Consider the following 17,805-nt stretch of genomic DNA (forward strand, 5'->3'; position numbering starts at 1 on the left):
AATTGTCTTGGTCTTTCCATCTAATCCATCCATGTATTTTTCTAGCAATGAATATGTTGTAAGGCTGGGGAACTAAGTGTGAAAACTATAGTAAACTTCGAAGTTGATTTTTTCTGAAATGGGTTTGCACCGTTGTATGTGTGATACGACGGTTCGGATGACCGCCAACACGTTGTAAAAACAGTTGTAACTACACTACAGCAATGATGAAATGAAAATGAGAGATGATGATGTCACACACTTACCTTGCTTTAGTATTCTATTGAACTATAAAATTAAATTTCATACTTTTTTCTTTTTTAGATTTAGGAACTCTTGATGGGATTATATTAAGTTTACAATAATTTTGATTCCACATGTTCAAGATGGAGTCAAACTTTTGTTTACAGTGGAAAGAGTGACACTTGTAAGGTATGACTAATGAAATGCAAAAACAAAATGGTGAGCGTGTGGCAACATTGGTTCCCTAACTGTGTGCGCAGATAATTGTTTTGTTAAACTTTATAAAGGGAGATTTATTAAAATGTAACAATTTTCCTATTTGAAATATGTTTCTCAAACAAAATTGTCAGTATTATTTTTGTTTTATCCAAATAAACTGTTTCTTGAGGTAGACTTGGCCTTTAAGCAATTCAAGATTAATTTCCAACATTGTGTTTTGTAGGAGTCACAGTCTATTGTCTGTACCTATAATGAAACTAGCACTTCATCTAAAAGTTGAGGGGGAGAAAGGGTTATTTACAATATTCATTGAAGTAAAAATGATGAATAGGCGATGATGTGTGATATTTGATCTGAATTCAAGGAAATATTTGAAAGGGGGGCAAATAGTTACAGACAATTTTACAATAATCATAACAGTTACAATCAATTACAATATAAACAGTATCTCTGGGCCCTAGGGCCTACTGTATTCAGCATATTATGTTACAAATTTCAACCTCTAATTTTAAATCATTCATTTTTATATCCATGTTTCATAGACACTTTCAAAGATGCATGTCAACAGTTAAATATTAATGTGTTTGATTACATGTGATTAAAAAAAAAAATGAGCTTGCTAGTAGATGGCCATGACAAATGACAAATAAATGTGAAACAAAAACCTACAAGCAATACAGCAATAGAGATATTGAAATTTTTCTTCACATAATCTACTTGTATTTGATCATGAGTTTGGTAAGGTGCTGAATGTATGGAAGCTAGCTGAGGGGGTTCTAATGGATATCTTCTATTTTGGGAATTTTTATGATATGAGATGGACATGCCCCATAAATTTTGTATTTCAGGGATACATGCACTAGACCGCATTACTGTTTTGAATTGTGAAGGTACCCTGGATCTTGTTTCTTAAAACCACCATGAAACTATTGCTTCATAGAGGCCTGTTCACATAAGCCCAAGGTCTCAAATTTACCTTCCATGTTGTATAGGACAAAAACTGTCCAAACCAGAACAAGTTCAATGTAATTTGCATATAGTTGTTGGGTTTTTTTCAGTTTTTGCATCAATATTAGAAATCTTTTGTGAAGTGCTGCCATAATTGGCAAATCCTCCAGCTAATTAAAAGGTGAAAATTTTGGCTCTGGTTAAGTCATTCATGAAAGGCCAATGCACATCTGTCTGGAAAAATTAAGTGTTATGTGGTCCTGCTCTCCTTCTTTTGTATTGTACAACGAGCACTTAGTTTTATGATATGTCACACTATTCTAATCTTTCCAAAATCTCCATAATAATTAATATGGAGATTTTTGAAAGATTAGAAGCTTAAGTTGTGAAATCTATAGTGTGACATATCATAAAACTATTTGCTCTATATTATAGACAAAACAAAAGCAGACCAGAAATTCTTCTTAGGCCAAAGCCACCATACCATGTAGGCAACTACATTACTCATGTATAATACAACAAACCCAGTGCAGAGCATCACTAATGCAGCTTTATAGGCCAGATTGATGATTGAAAATCACTTTCTTGACCGTACCCCTAAACCATCCCCAGGTCAGGATGGCTTGAAATCCATGCGGGATATTCTGTCAATTAGTGCTTTCTACATGACTTCCCTCTGACCATTCCACTAATTACATAAGTCACCATCTTGAAAGCATCTCAGAATAGAATAGTCTGTTGGGAGAAGATTTTAGCATTTATTTTCCCCGAGGCCATATTCTGAATATGATGATAATAATCTTTTGCATAAATTTGTATTCTGAAGATTATGTAAATTTTTCTCTTTATCATTTCTTGTATCTTACGCACACTGAGTGTGCATGATGTCAGAGCTACATACATGTATGCGTAAAGTTGCATAGAGGCAATTCCATAAAATATGTATGTTTGACCCCCTATATGTGGAACCTTCAAGAAATTATCTGTCTCTGATTTCTTGTTCTTTTGAAAGTCTGTAATGTTCTCAAAGGACCATGACTAGGTCAGTTTATGAAGTGAAGAAAATCTCGAGAAAAATGGGCGGGGGGTTGGATGTACAAAAAGTTTATCATTTTATGGAATTGCCCATAGTAGTGCATAAAATAATATATGCACCAAGATAATATCTTGAGATGATAGGTATTCTGAAATGCTATCTTATCTTTTTTTTATTTGTACTTGTAACTTTACAATACCTGGGCTATATTGTATCTCAATTTTGAATGTATTTTTCTTGGTCAACAACATTAGACCCTGATTGCATTTTACAAGAGGAGACATTCCAACGATGTTGCAGAGTAGAATCTGCAGACTTTTCAGGCATTTATAAATAATCCCATTTGAGATGATGTATCATGATCATCATCTTTTCAAAGATGCTATGCCAGGAAAAAATAGATTACTTTATTACACAATAGCGCATTAGCACAATATTCACAAGATATATTACTCTAAAGTCAATAATGCAAGAATTTATTATCAAACATTGAAGTGCTTAGTGATTGGTTTATAATAGAGTAATTTGAATGTCAAAAGTAAATAAAGGTGATCGTTACAGAGATACCAACATGCATCTAAAATGTAGTGCACAAGTGTATATATTTTAGTAAATACCCGAATATTTGGGTCACTATTTCAGTTATGGTGTCAATGATATGGTATATAGTGTATTTAAGTGGATGTATATTGCAATTTCACATGAAAATCTATTTTGGTTTGGATCCCAACCAAAATAAAAATCACTGCATTTTTTCTTTTAGTTTTGGTACGAAATCTTTCTCAACCACAAAATGGGTTGAAAATTGGAGGATAAAATTTTTGTTTAGGCCTATAGCTTTCTTATAATATAAAGTCACTAAATTTGTTAAATAAATGTTCTATTGGCTTTTTTTTTTTTAAATCAAAATTTTTATGAAAGATGGGGTCAAATATTCTTGAATGATATTTAAGTTTTATCTGATGTGTGTATTAAAGCCTGTTGATTAAGCCACCTAATTTTGAAAAGTATCTACTATAATTAGGAGGGAGGGGGGTTCAAGGTTATTATGAGTGAGTTCCTTTCACAATGTAAAAAATCCCTGGTTTTCTCTGATTGGAAAATCTACCCCAAAATCAATATATACCAAATATTCTCAATTTTTTTTTCAAGTTGGTCTGAAAGGGACTACGGTGAAGTGTGTATTTTGTAAACTGGTTTCTTGATCTCATCAGATGAGGGTTTTATGTCAAGAATTGTGTCATGGCCATCATCGTCTTTCATCACCTCCTATCCAAACCCTTCATCATCTCAAGTTAATGCAGTGAATACGGACTGTCAAACCCATGTCATCTTCTATTTACTTGGACATTGAGCAGAATGATATTGTAATTTGGAGAGCAGCGGGCCAAGAGAAAAGTATAAAGAGAGTCAGAAGATTGCTTAGGCCTATATAAGTTATATAAAGTTTGGTGTCTCTATCTGAACAAACAACATTTTGAGAGGATGTACTTATATATTATTGTATCCCCCGAACAGAGTTCGGAGGATACTAAGGATTTGGCCTTGTCTGGTATAGCGAAGAAGCCTATCGATTTTGGTGTGGGCGGAGACATCGTTTCCATGGTAACAAGAGTTTTTGTGGAAATAGCAGAGATGTCCTTGTGAGCGCTCTACCAGCTGCATTTCTTCTCCAATCATCGTCAAATGTGGCATGAAGGTCCATAATGGTAAAGTGAGGCCGTGTGGGCGGAGACTTCGTTGCCATGGTAATGAGTTTTTGTGGAAATAGCAGAGATGTTCTTGTGAGCGCTCTACCAGCTGCATTTCTTCTTTGATCATCTTCAAATGTGGCATGAAGGTCCATTATGGTAAAGCAAAGCCACCTATTGATTTTGGTGTGGGCGGAGACATCGTTGCCATGGTAACAAGTTTTGTGGAAATAGCAGAGATGTCCTTGTGAGCGCTCTGCCAGCTGTATTTCTTCTCCGATCATCTTCAAATGTGGCATGAAGGTCCATTATGGTAAAGCATAGCTGCCTATTGATTTTAGTGTAGGTGGAGACATCGTTGCCATGGTAACAAGTTTTGTGGAAATAGCAGAGATGTCCTTGTGAGCGCTCTGCCAGCTGTATTTCTTCTCCGATCATCTTCAAATGTGGCATGAAGGTCCATTATGGTAAAGCAAAGCTGCCTATTGATTTTAGTGTAGGTGGAGACATCATTGCCATGGTAATGAGTTTTTGTGGAAATAGCAGAGATGTTCTTGTGAGCGCTCTACCAGCTGCATTTCTTTTTTGATCATCTTCAAATGTGGCATGAAGGTCCATTATGGTAAAGCAAAGCCACCTATTGATTTTGGTGTGGGCGGAGACATCATTGCCATCGTTGCCATGGTAACGAGTTTTTTGTGGAGATGTCCTTGTGAGCGCTCTACCAGCTGCATTACTTCTCCGATCATCGTCAAATGTGGCATGAAGGTCCATTATGGTAAAGCATAGCTGCCTATTGATTTTAGTGTAGGTGGAGACATCGTTGCCATGGTAACAAGTTTTGTGGAAATAGCAGAGATGTCCTTGTGAGCGCTCTACCAGCTGCATTACTTCTCCGATCATCGTCAAATGTGGCATGAAGGTCCTTTTCACCAAACTTTGCAAAGTTGTAGAGGAAGGTATACCTAAGAGGTGCAAACATTAAAAAATATGGATTCATGTGCTTGTTTTCAAACTATCAGCACTCTTATACCCTTTTACACAGGATTTTCTTAGCCCCGGACTATCGCTAACCCCGTACTATCCTTAACCCCGTACTATTTTTTTTTCCTTTTCACACATGCCAAATTGTTATTGCTAACCCCGGAAAAGGAATGCTTGCTTTTCACACATGAAACTTGCTAACCCCAGACTAGTGGTAGCTCATGAATATTCACGAGCGCACTGAGGGGTCATTCGGGTCATATCCAAAATCACGCTGAATTGTTTACCGGCTATACGATAGACCTAATCACCGTGTTCGCTGTTCATGAATATCCATTATGCTTACCTCTGATTGGACAACAGGGCCGGCTCTGTTGCGGGGCATGAATGGGAGCGCTTAGCCCACTTTCGTTTTACACTAGCGATCTTAACCCCATACTATCGCTCTTAGCACCGCAATTGCTGGGATAACCCTGCTTTTTTGCAGGGCCAAATAATCCCGTACTAAAGGTGGGGTTAGCCCACTTTGCAAAAATGCTGTGTAAAAAGAAAGTGGGCTAAGCTTAACCCCGTACTATAGTACCCTTTTTACACACGCTAAAATTTCCTTAACCCCGTACTATAGGTGGGGCTAAATGGCAATTTAGCCCCACCTATAGTACGGGGTTAAGCTTAGCCCACTTTCTTTTTACACAGCATTTTTGCAAAGTGGGCTAACCCCACCTTTAGTACGGGATTATTTGGCCCTGCAAAAAAGCAGGGTTATCCCAGCAATTGCGGTGCTAAGAGCGATAGTACGGGGTTAAGATCGCTAGTGTAAAACGAAAGTGGGCTAAGCTTAACCCCGTACTATAGGTGGGGCTAAATGGCAATTTGGCCCCACCTATAGTACGGGGTTAAGGAAATTGTAGCGTGTGTAAAAAGGTACGAGTGAAGTACTTGTACTACGAATGATCGACAAAAACCACTAGTCCGGGGTTAGCGAGTTTCGTGTGTGAAAAGCAAGGATACCTTATCCGGGGTTAGCAATAACAATTTGGCATGTGTAAAAAGGAAAAAAAAATAGTACGGGGTTAAGGATAGTACGGGGTTAGCGATAGTCCGGGGCTAAGAAAATCCTGTGTAAAAAGGGTATAGGTGGGGCTAAATGGCAATTTAGCCCCACCTATAGTACGGGGTTAAGGAAATTTTAGCGTGTGTAAAAAAGGCATTATTAGAGCAAATTTGCTTCTTAAAACACCCGAAAACTTTCCAAAAAGCAGTACCTATGTGAGGAAAAATTCCGAACCACTTTTCCATTTATTCAAACTCGGAGTCATATTCATCATACTTTGCAGCACTACAGAGAAACTATTTTTAAATTGTAGAGGAATAAAAAAAAATGGTCCATGGAATAATTCCAGTTATTAGCTTCATAAAATAACACATCAGATCTGCAGTTAGTGCAGATAAGGAGAAAAATCAGCTCACATTACCTACAGCTGATTAAATCACCAGTTCATCCATTGTGACGTCAGCATGCAGAGTGTAAAATATGCGCAGATCATGATGCGCAGAAACATAACTGTGGAACGTCCTTAAGCAAAGCCGCCTATTGATTTTGGTGTGGGCGGAGACATTGTTGCCATGGTAACAAGAGTTTTTGTGGAAATAGCAGAGATTTCCTTGTGAGTGCTCCACTGGCTGCATTTCTTCTCCAATTATCTTCTGATTTGTCATGAAGGTCCATTATGGTAAAGCAAAGCCGCCTAATGATTTTGGAGTGGAGACTTGGTTGCCATGGTAACCATATATTTGTGGAAAATTTGGTAAAACCTGTAACTTCTGCTTGTTTTTCCAGTTTGTCATAACAGTTGGCACACAGAAGCAATATTAGAAAGTGAAGCGAAGATGCCTATCATTTTTGATGGGGGGTCTTAGGGTTAGGTTTAGAAATTATATCCAGATAACTCTATAATTGTAATCCCCAACAGGTGATACTGGACAATACTTTAGGTTCTGCAGAGTCACGCTGCTACGTCATATTATTGTCATCAAATTTGGTACCCATAGGCAAAATGTGGGCAGGGTCAAATTTCTGTGTGAGCTCTATATATCGCAATTGCAGATGACGGGTTGGGTTCGGGGGATACATGTGCTCGGCTGCGTGACCCGCCGAGCATCTCTAGTTTAAAAGGGCTTTTAGTTGAATTGACTATGATTGGATTAAATATTATGTTGCCAATTTCCTTTTTCATTTCATTTATTCCTCTTAAAAAAATGCTAAATTTCAGAGACATATACCGAAACTTGATTATCAAAGAAATTTATAAAATTTTCATCGCATTGTAATTTGTGATGAGAAAATAAACATCTCTCCACCTTTTAAAGTTGTTCAGTTTTATTTCAAAGTCCAACCAAATTATGAATTCTTTCTCTTGATTCAACTAATTATCAAGCTACAGCTCCAAATGAATGTCCAATATCAAGGAAGTAATATAATGTCTTTGTATTCAATAATACCAATTAAGAACAGTTGAATACATAAATTGCCTCTTCTACTTGATTAAAAACACTCAAAAATGTCATCCAAGAGTTGTCATTTATTTCAATACAAAGGACCATTTCACAGTTGACAAGCATTATAGTTGAGATGTATTATGAATGCATACAAAGCTAATAGACAAAGGAGCATATTGGTTTGAAAATAAATTGAGCATACAATTCACTCTGAGGCAGCACTCTCTCGTGATCATGGTTATAATGCAGTGACATCAAAGAATGTTAACCTACGTTCACGATCAATCTAATGTTTGATATATAATGCCTAAATATGTGCTTGTTGATTGCTATTTTGCAGTACAATGTTTTGCATTGTTCATCATGTAACTATAGATCTATGTTTAAAGAACAAGTCCACTGAAAATTTCATCAAAATCAGATGTGAAGTAAGAAAGTTTGTTGACGATTTCAAAATTTCATTATATTTCACATCACAGTTATATGATTATCATGGTCTGTATGCAAATGATGGAATAGATGATGTAATTGACTCACTATTTCTTTTGTGAAATATAAAATGTCTTGAAAACCCTTGGAACAAGTGGGCTTGTGTGGAAAGAGAAAAATCATAGAATAAGATCAAAGGAAGTTTGAGAAAAATTTGACAAATAATGAGAAAGTAATGAGCATTTGAATATTGCAATCACTAGTGCTATGGAGATCCTTTCATTGTCAATGCGACAGATATGCGTGATGTCACATGTGAACAACTTTCCCTTTGATGGACAATAAAATACCCCCAAAAAGTCTCTTTTGCTCTTTCTTATGATGATACAAACTCTTTATCCATAATATATTCTTCCTCCTATAGAAATAATTCATGATCTACTGATAGATGTTATAAAAGAGGCATTTTAAGTGAAATATATACAAAAGCAATGGGAAAGTTGTTAATATGTGATATCACACATCTTTGTCGCATTGCCAGTGGGAGGATCTACATTACAATAATGATCTAAACTTCAAATTCTCATAACTTTCTTATTATTCATTCACTTTTTCTCAAACTTTCATTGATCTGTTTATTTGATTTTTCTATTTTCACACAAGCTATCTTGTTCTAAGGTTTCGTTTTTCTTGTTATAGTATGAAACAAGGTTTGATTCCTCCCTGAAAACATATATGTGGAATTGTCATTATTTTAACCTATTCTGTTTGAATGATGCTTTTTGTCAAATCTCCAAAAATTAAAATATTATATATTGCATGTAATAAAATTATTTTAAAAATAGTGTGCATGTGACATCGTCAACTCTCTCATATAACTGCAATTTGCATATGTTTTGTGAGGATAAGTGAAACTTTTTTCAAATCTTTCTCTGATGAAATTTTCAGCATTATGCTTGTTTGATTTTTCTTTTTTTGCCGGGGTGTACTTGCCCTTTAAAGCAGTCTTGGAGTGTGGAAGGGCTATGAACGTCTGCCCTGTCCTGTTCATGACTATGGATTATAGGCAAACTTTTGTCTGAATATGAATTATTGAAAGGTTGAGGGCCAGAATTTGTAATATATATATACCACCGATATAATCCGTGTGGATGCATCATGGTGTCACGGTCCTGCTGTTCATTCAGAAGGTCCTTGGTTCACATCCTACTCCAGGCATTAATTTCCTTCTGCAACGTATTCATCCATATTGTGCTGCACTCAACCAAGTTGAGGTTAATAGGTACCTGGCAGGAATTTATGTATTCCTTGAAACACGGACACGTACAAGCTGCTCTTCTACAGCACAAGTATTTGTGCTGCATTTTATTTAAGTGCAGTGTAAGCAAGTATGATTATGATTATAATTGTTATTTTTATACAGAAAATATGAAGTTTTTCCTAATTGTACATGCCGTTTTCTCTTAACCTAAAACTAAGTTATTTGATTTATTATAATGTGATTCAATTTTTTTCTTTCTTTTCTGTAGGATCTTCTTGGTGAAGGTGAAGAGGAGCATGAGCCAGGGAGGAAAGGGAACAAGATTCACAATGTTACTAGGGTAAGGATACAGAATATATTACAGGGCTTAAATTAATCAAAGACCATCAAAGACCATGGCCTGGATAATAATAATAATAGCTGTATTTATAAAGCGCCTTTTGCCTGAGGATACAAAGCGCTGCTATTATTACCTCGGCTTTAGCTCGAGCTACCATCACCGGCGCTCAGTGCATACAAGGAATTAATCCTGCCGGGTACCCATTCACCTCACCTGGGTCGAGTGCAGCACAGTAAGGACAAATTTCTTGCTGAAGGAAAACACGTCATGGTTAGGATTCAAACCCACGAGCCTCTGTTTGAAAGGCGAGAGTCAAAACCACTAGACCACGATGCGTCCGCCCTGTTGAATGGCTGTGATACCCCTCTCATTGGTCTTGGAGATTTAGGTGCCCTTTATATTTTCCCTGTTTGTGCTGTAAATATGGAAATGTGCCTTCAGGAAAAAGTGGCCTTGCCCTAACAATATCAAAATTTGGGGTCTGTCATGGCATCGTCTGTCTTATCAAAGCTTTTGTTAACATGAAAAGATAGATTCTGGGGATGTTTCATAAAGCTGTTGTAAAGTTATACATGAACTTAAGGACTATCTGAAATAGGAAGTGATGAAATGAGATCCCAAAGTATTTTATAAAATATTCTAAACAATGACTGCATTTCAAATTCTTTGCCCTTAATAGTGGATAAATGTTAACAAAAAATATCTACTTTGTTTAATGCGATCGAGACATACATTTGACTTGCCATGTTGCAATTGTCTGTGGGGTTCTGCGTTTAAGAAATAGTCCCCTGGGATCTGTTTCATAATACTTGCATTCATGGTATCTTGTTGTTGCTCAACATCCAAACTAAATTGAAGATCCCTGAAAGCTATCATTAACCACAAAGTTACCAAAACCTCAAATTTCTTGTTGAAATTGCGGTTCGGTAATTGCATGACATAAACTTAAGTTCTAGAATTGAAAAAAGTAGGATTATATTATAGACTTGTAGCAGCTGCATGTCTCTCCCCCTTGCATTGCATATCACCCCCATTTATGCAGGAATTAAGGCTTCTTTTATCATATTATCTTCTCTCTGCTCTTAACTCCCACTCCAATTTAAAAGAAAATGCTGAAAGCGATGCAGGTTGCGTTTAAGCAACATTTCTCTCCCCACAAATCATGTTTTTGGAATGTGTAAAGATGGAGAGATGGTTTCACTCATGCAAATTTTTATAAATCATGATCAGAAAACACCATCCTCCAATGTCAGAGAGGATATGATTGATTCTGCCAGAATCATCTTGTCAAGAGTTGCTAGAGCACAATGGAAATCTTGATAATTGATGATGTCTTGCCATGCTACCATTAAAGGGCATGCAGCAAAAGTTGACTTTAATTATCATGAGGTCACATTGCACTGTACAGGGTAGAATATAACGTAGAATTTGGCAAGGGTCAGTGTTGACAACTAATGTTCATAATCAGTTTATTCCAGAAAGTTTGTTGAAGAAACATAATTATGAAAAATGGTTCATGTTTCTACTTTCTTTGCATATAAATCTGTCTGAACATGACATGTAGGGCATCCTTGGATTATGTAGCTGGGAGGAATAATTATCACTCCATCCCTTTCTCTGTAGTATAAGTTTATATTTTTTTGTTATCATCTGGAATACTTTTTTTTTCAATCAAGTTGTTTTTGTTTGTCTTCTTTTAGAGTGAGGGGAATCATGTTGAAACAAAAGAAGCAGAAATTTCAATCCAGTTTCTTACATGAAACGGGTTGTTTGGTAGAAAGCAATCTATTTTCCAAGGCACTTCTATACTTTTTTTTCCCTTCCATCTCCAAAAGCTGTTGTGTGTAAGAAAAACATATCACATTGCAATCACACAGGTCTATATTGAATTTTCGTTTTTTGTTGATTCACTAAATCATCATTAGTGTTACATGAAATGTCCATTATAGAGAAAAGTCCGTCATTTGCCATTCTTTATTTAATGCTTTTAGGAGAAAGTATAAAATAAACCCAAGTTGTCATAAGATACGCGTTTTTCTTTTCCAGGGGATTTTGACACCTTATTTTTGTCAAGAATCTTCTCATCAGGACGATTTAATTTCTTATTCCCTGTATATATTTTGTCTGCTAGTTCTTGTTTTGTTTCTTTAAGCATTAGTGTGTATTAATGTCTTTGCGTGACATGAAATGGTAATTTATATTGTTTCGAAGGAAGGAAGGAGATATATAATCTGATTTTGTGTTACTATGAATATGTTTTTTTTTTTTGATTGATTGATTGCATTTATTCTTTTTCATTCCAAAATTTAACAAAAGTAACAATGTATAGCAAAACACAAAAAATATAATATACAGAAATGAAAAAAGGGAACCCACTGGAAAGCAAAGCTTGTTAGTATGGGTTCCCTGCAATAAATAGTTAATTAAAGTATATCTTTGATCACTGAAATTCAATTCGTAAATTAAAAAGGTTTGTACAATGAAAAAGAATACTAGTGGGGTTTCATGTTTTGAACTCAGGGAATGCAGAAAACAGTGTGTAAAATCAAAAGTCAGGACTTTTTCAGCTTTTTACATCTGACAGATTTTATACAACATATGCAAATTTATTCTGTTTTTCGATACAACATTGTGATTCCATTTCATAAAATGACAAGGCTGGTTTCCATTGGCAAATTTGAATTTTACCAATTACACTTTGTGATACAGGGCCCCACTGTATGTCATTTTCAGGCAAGACTGGACATTGATCAACAAGAGACAAAAGTAAATGAAAACCCATTTTGTGACAAAGACAAAACTGAATTCATGTTGTAGTTATGCCCAGTAAATTTTGATGAGCCCTATAATCATGCAAAATGCATCAGAAGAAAGAGAGAAAATTATCCAGACATTGTACCAATTTTACTACTTCAGTATCTTTTGCTAAATGCTAAACATTTAAGAAAAATGATCATTAAAATCCATATCACTTCTTGGAAATGCTTTGGTAAGTTTTGAATCACTGCTATCATTGCAATTTGCAAATATCTAACTTCTATAAACTTTTTTTATTTTGGGGGGGGGTGTTCATATTTATTTGTGATACAAAAACTTTAAAGGAAAAGTGTAGCAATGAAAGAAAAATACCAATGCTGCCGATTGGAAGAATGAAAGCTGATCAAATAAGGCCTCAAATCATTGATTTTCCTAAATGGTCATGATTTTACAGCAAAGAAATTTCAAGCAAAAGTTCATCGCCCTCCTACGGAAGTTCAAAGTCGCAAGCGATGAGAGCGACACGGAACCGTTCCCCTTTGAGGACCAGGATCAGACACCAATTGATGAGGACTTCCTCTACGATGATCTAAGTCTCATCAATTACAGTGACAGCGGACCGGATATGGATCCTGATGAGATGAGCATTGAATCAACGCCGAAACCCGTCCTGAGGTGAGTTCATGGTAGTGTCAAGTCACAGAAAGTTGTAGAGGTCATAATATACATGCACATGTACTTGATAAATGGTTTTGAGCAAGGCCTGATTCACAAAGTGATGATTTTTTTTAAACTTTTAAGTTGCATTCAAAGCCGTAGTTGCAGTCATCAATGATTAGTCATTACTAGGTTTAATAAGAGGTTGAATAAAATAGTTGTATGTGTACCTGTTATTCATGCAATGCTTCAGGTCACACTTAACCACCGTGAAGAGTATTATAGCCAGGATTTTCAATATAATTATGATAAAAACAGTGACTACTATTGTAACGCTTGTATCCATCTCATGACCCTCACAGCGTTTAGACACCATTACCCCATTCATAGCCGAGTTTCAAACCACTAAAGTAATGGTCAGTGCTCTCAAGCACATTGGGTAGCCATTAACACCTAGTCTGCTGGGCAAACCCTTCACTCGAGTTAAGGGTCTGAATGTGCAGCCTACTCATGCCTTGTGTACTGAAGGCTCTCTCACTCAGGCAAGTTTTGTATGTGCTAGTCTTTGCGTGGAGGCACACTTATTGATCAAAGTTCCAATCAGGGTCTGTGCCTGCAGACTAATTAACACCTTGGTGGAGAGTAGACAAGTGTTTTGCAGAGAATGATAGTGCCATCATGATGATTAGGTTTGAACCCCAGACCTAGTTGTTCAAGGTCTGCAGACTTATTCAAAATCTCTACATATCCTTCGAGTGCCATCATTATTTAAAATATGGAAGATATTAGATATTGAAATAGATGGGGGAATACATTTGATGTATTTTCATTTTAATTTAACAATCTTTACTGCAGCATTCATTCTAATGGTTACAGAACAATAGGCATTTCTAGCTAGAATTTGAAAAGAGAATAATAATGCTGGTGAAAACTAGAAGCAAAGAAATTAGTCATATTCTATAAAATTCTTTGAGGGACAAAGAAATTTCAAAATGATGATTGTTTCTTTCTTCTAAGGGAACTTCATTTTCAAGGTCAATGTAATCCTCAGAACAATGCACTACAGCTTTATTTGGGTGTACTCTTCAATTTATCATATCATCATTAGGAGCTTTTATACCCACTCAATCATCATAAGAATACCCATAAATTATGAGAACTCATTCAGGCCACTAAGTGCCTGCCTCAAATTGCCTGATATTTTTTTTTAGTGTGATCACACCCAAAGTTCCTTTAGTTATAACCCTGCAACAAAACTCCTGCATGTCTATACAAAGGATATGCATTCTTCTTGCCTCATATACAAAGTTCTCATCATTTTCTTTCACACTGCAAAAATCCCTGTGCCCTCAAAGAAATTCATTCAAAAGTTATGTGTCACGTACATATAATTAGCATGCAAGTATTTTCTTTTGGGAATATTACAAGTACTTTCACACTGCAGAAATAATTAATATTTTATGATCTGGGTAAACAAATCCCAATCTATAAACGCTAGGTATTTTTTATGTAAATTATAGCATTTAGGCTTCAAAATGCCAGGTATTTTCTGTGATCTAGTGACTATGAAAGCCCCAAATAGTAGCACAATCAATTGACCGTGAAGTGCAGTAGATCATTTTGACTAGATCAAGGACTTCCTTCCTCTCTGGACTACTGTGGGTCTTCTACCTGAGATCAAGAGCTGATCTTTCAAGTTTTGAAGTGACACACAACTTCCTTTAGTCAAAGGTCACTCTAAGGTTATTTCTGTTTAAGTGCAGAGATACATTATCACTATCATTACCATTATCATTTTCATAATTTTTCTGTTTCATTAATCACAAATCAGTGTATGGTTTGATGCCACTTTAGAATGTAAATGTGTTGTGATGTTCTCTGTAATGTACAAATGCTGAGGGGTTCATTTCATCACATTTTCACAAAAATTTCCCAAGAGACAAGAAATCTGATGGAAAAAAGAGAAAAGGAAAAGATATTGCAACTGAAATTCAGAATGTTTGTAGTCTCACAAAATTTCAGAGTCTTTAACAGTCTCTTTCAATTTGTTAGATACTGTACTATGCTGGTTTCAAAATTCAATCACATAGATTATCACTCCAAAATAGCTTTTAAATATGTTTTATCTCAAAATTGTTCATATCCTCTGAAATGGTTCATGAAAAATTTGTCTGGCTTTATAATTGTTACATCTTTTGAGGTTTAAAAGAAAACGAAATGATAAGTGGTTCACAAAGTAAGTTTCAATGACCTGTGATGATATGAAAACCCTCCCTTGTAGAATGTCTTGATTGATAATATCTCATTTCTCCTGATTTTGCAGACCATTCTTCTCGCAAGGCATCCCCACATCAAGCTCTATGGCTGAGGACATGGAACATGTTGGTCAGTCTGAGCCCTCACCGGACAATAGTCAGGACACGGTCAAACACACGCAGGTAGGTATCTGAATGCTGTGCCCCATTGCATATGTTAACATTCCAACATCCTTTATTTTTGTTTGCTGTGGGCATGGTTACCATTTTATTTTCCAATTGGCTGGAAAAGTTTCCATTGACTATTTTTATGCTACAGAGCCCTAGACTGAGCCTTCATTATGTATTTCATCAACAGTATCTGTATACATCTTTATCTGTATCATTTGGAAACAACTTTCTTTGTTTATTTGTATCATACATGTACGAGTATGACTGTCTCGACATCAGTACGTAGCCTTGTATAGTTAGAAACATATATAATGCAGCTTCTCAATGTGAGTTTAATTTCAATGTATTGCAACAGTTTTTAAGATAGGAACAAAATTTTAAATTTCCATTTTCATCATCTGAACTTGTGATCATTCCATTATATGCAGGATTTCTACTCCAAGGATGCAAGTATGGAAGAGTTAACCATCCCCGATGGCGACGCCGACAACACCCACATCGTGGGCGATCACCGGAGACAGGGTAGCAACGGCAGCTCGCACAGCGCCACCGACGCCAACAAGAACCCTGTCCCTGCAGCCAACGGAGACCGCACCACACCCATGGTTGGGTCCCAAGCTGGGGCGATAGGGGCTAGGGAGGTGGGGTACAAGCGGAGCAGCAGCGCAGGGAGAGAGATGAGAGTTGGAGGAGGTGGGAAGGACGGGGAGCACCGGAGGAATAAGTCGGCGGAGAGGTCCAACAGTCTTGGGACAGGAGATAAGAGGGTAAGTGTAAGATACGACACAGTCTTGGAGTAATCTCCATAGAGAGTAGCATGATTTGTATGCTTCTTATTAGTGAGGTGGGGGTGATCAAAATCACTCTTGGCTTAGGCCAATTTTCTCATCATGTTGGTGGTAAAGACCATAATCAAAAGACAATTTCAGAGATGAGAAATGCAATGTCACATGATGCATTGTAAATTTACATAGATCACTCTTGTGTAGTTATGTATTTCTAAGAATAACCATGAAGTGGAATTTAGACTTTTGATATTGAGGATAAACTGTTTCTAAAATATTGAGGATAAAATGAGATATAAAATATGATGGTTAGGGAGAGAAACATCTGCAGTGCTCATAAGATTATAAGATCGTGGAAAACAAAACTGGAAAATCATTGAATTTTCTTAACAATTCAGAGTACAAAAGATTGAATTTTTATGACATTTTATACAGTAATTATATGTTTCAATAACTTCAATAACTGATACATCTGCTTGATATATGCCAGTGTATGTTTTTACTTAACAAATGCTAGACTTTTTCCCTGCCTATTTATTCTGTAATCCTTGTCTGCTTGAACTTACAGAAACCTAAATTGCCAATCACGGAACAGCTCTCAGAGTTATGGCTCACAGATGAAACAACTCCAGAGAAGATCTTATTAGTTAACATCTCAGAAAAACATGGACAGGTAAGTTCTCATCATTTATTCCAAAGCTCTATCGTCAAAATCATTCTATTTTCATAATTTCTTATTCATGTGCACTCTAAATTTTCTTTAAAATGTCTGATTACCCTGTCTGGGCGGTCCATGTATGTTTGGCTTGAAGGGGAGTTTGATTACTTTTTGTGTGTGTGTGTAATTAACATTGTACCCTATCTGAATTGAAAATGGGCCCAAAATTGAAAGACAAAATGGTGACCCCAAACTGGATGTTGGACAGTCTGGCAAACAATTTTTTTTTCAGAGCTTACAAAAAGTTTTCAAAAAATCCAAAGGTTTCCTGCTTGTTGGTGTATTCAATACAATATTGAAAGTTAGTTTGACTTATAGACTATGTCATTAGTTTGATAACAAAGTCTATTTCTGAAAGACTATCATTAGTTCCTAAAAATATCTTGGGGTATTTTTTCACAGTTGGTGATTAAAATAAAGCAACATCATAATTGTGAAATTGAGTGAAAAGGATACGATAAAACCGCATTTCAGGATATATTGGTTCCATCACAAAAATATTTGTACATGAGAGTACGGGGTCATCAGTTCATCTAATGTTACCGAATATTATTCAGAAAGAACTGAGTCGTTCTTATTACACAAAACTAGAAAAAATAAATAAGAAAAAAATAATAATGAATAAGACATTGTTGTTACTCTTTGTCTATAAACTTGTAACTCTCCCTGTATGTCTATACAGTATTTAATTTCCTTGTGTAATTGAATCTAAATACAATGAGGTCACTTTATTGTAGTAGACCATAACAGAAAATGTGGATAATGGGCTGACTATTTATATTTGTTTTCCAATAAAGATGACTCGCCCTCAATAGAAGGCTGTCACTGTTTGG

General features: G+C 36.0%; 1 protein-coding gene across 1 annotated transcript; it reads left to right on the forward strand.

Annotated features, from left to right (window-relative positions):
- The first annotated feature begins 4,567 nt into the window (after positions 1-4,567).
- On the forward strand, positions 4,568-17,563 carry LOC135154645 (phosphofurin acidic cluster sorting protein 2-like). The gene is made up of 6 exons (XM_064101459.1): positions 4,568-4,636; positions 9,558-9,629; positions 12,841-13,061; positions 15,367-15,481; positions 15,898-16,236; positions 16,823-17,563. The coding sequence occupies exons 1-6, from the start codon at positions 4,568-4,570 to the stop codon at positions 16,982-16,984; spliced, it is 978 nt and encodes a 325-aa protein (XP_063957529.1). The 3' UTR covers positions 16,985-17,563.
- Positions 17,564-17,805: the final 242 nt, after the last annotated feature.

Source organism: Lytechinus pictus, chromosome 7, assembly GCF_037042905.1.
Source record: "Lytechinus pictus isolate F3 Inbred chromosome 7, Lp3.0, whole genome shotgun sequence".
NCBI lineage: Eukaryota > Metazoa > Echinodermata > Echinoidea > Temnopleuroida > Toxopneustidae > Lytechinus > Lytechinus pictus.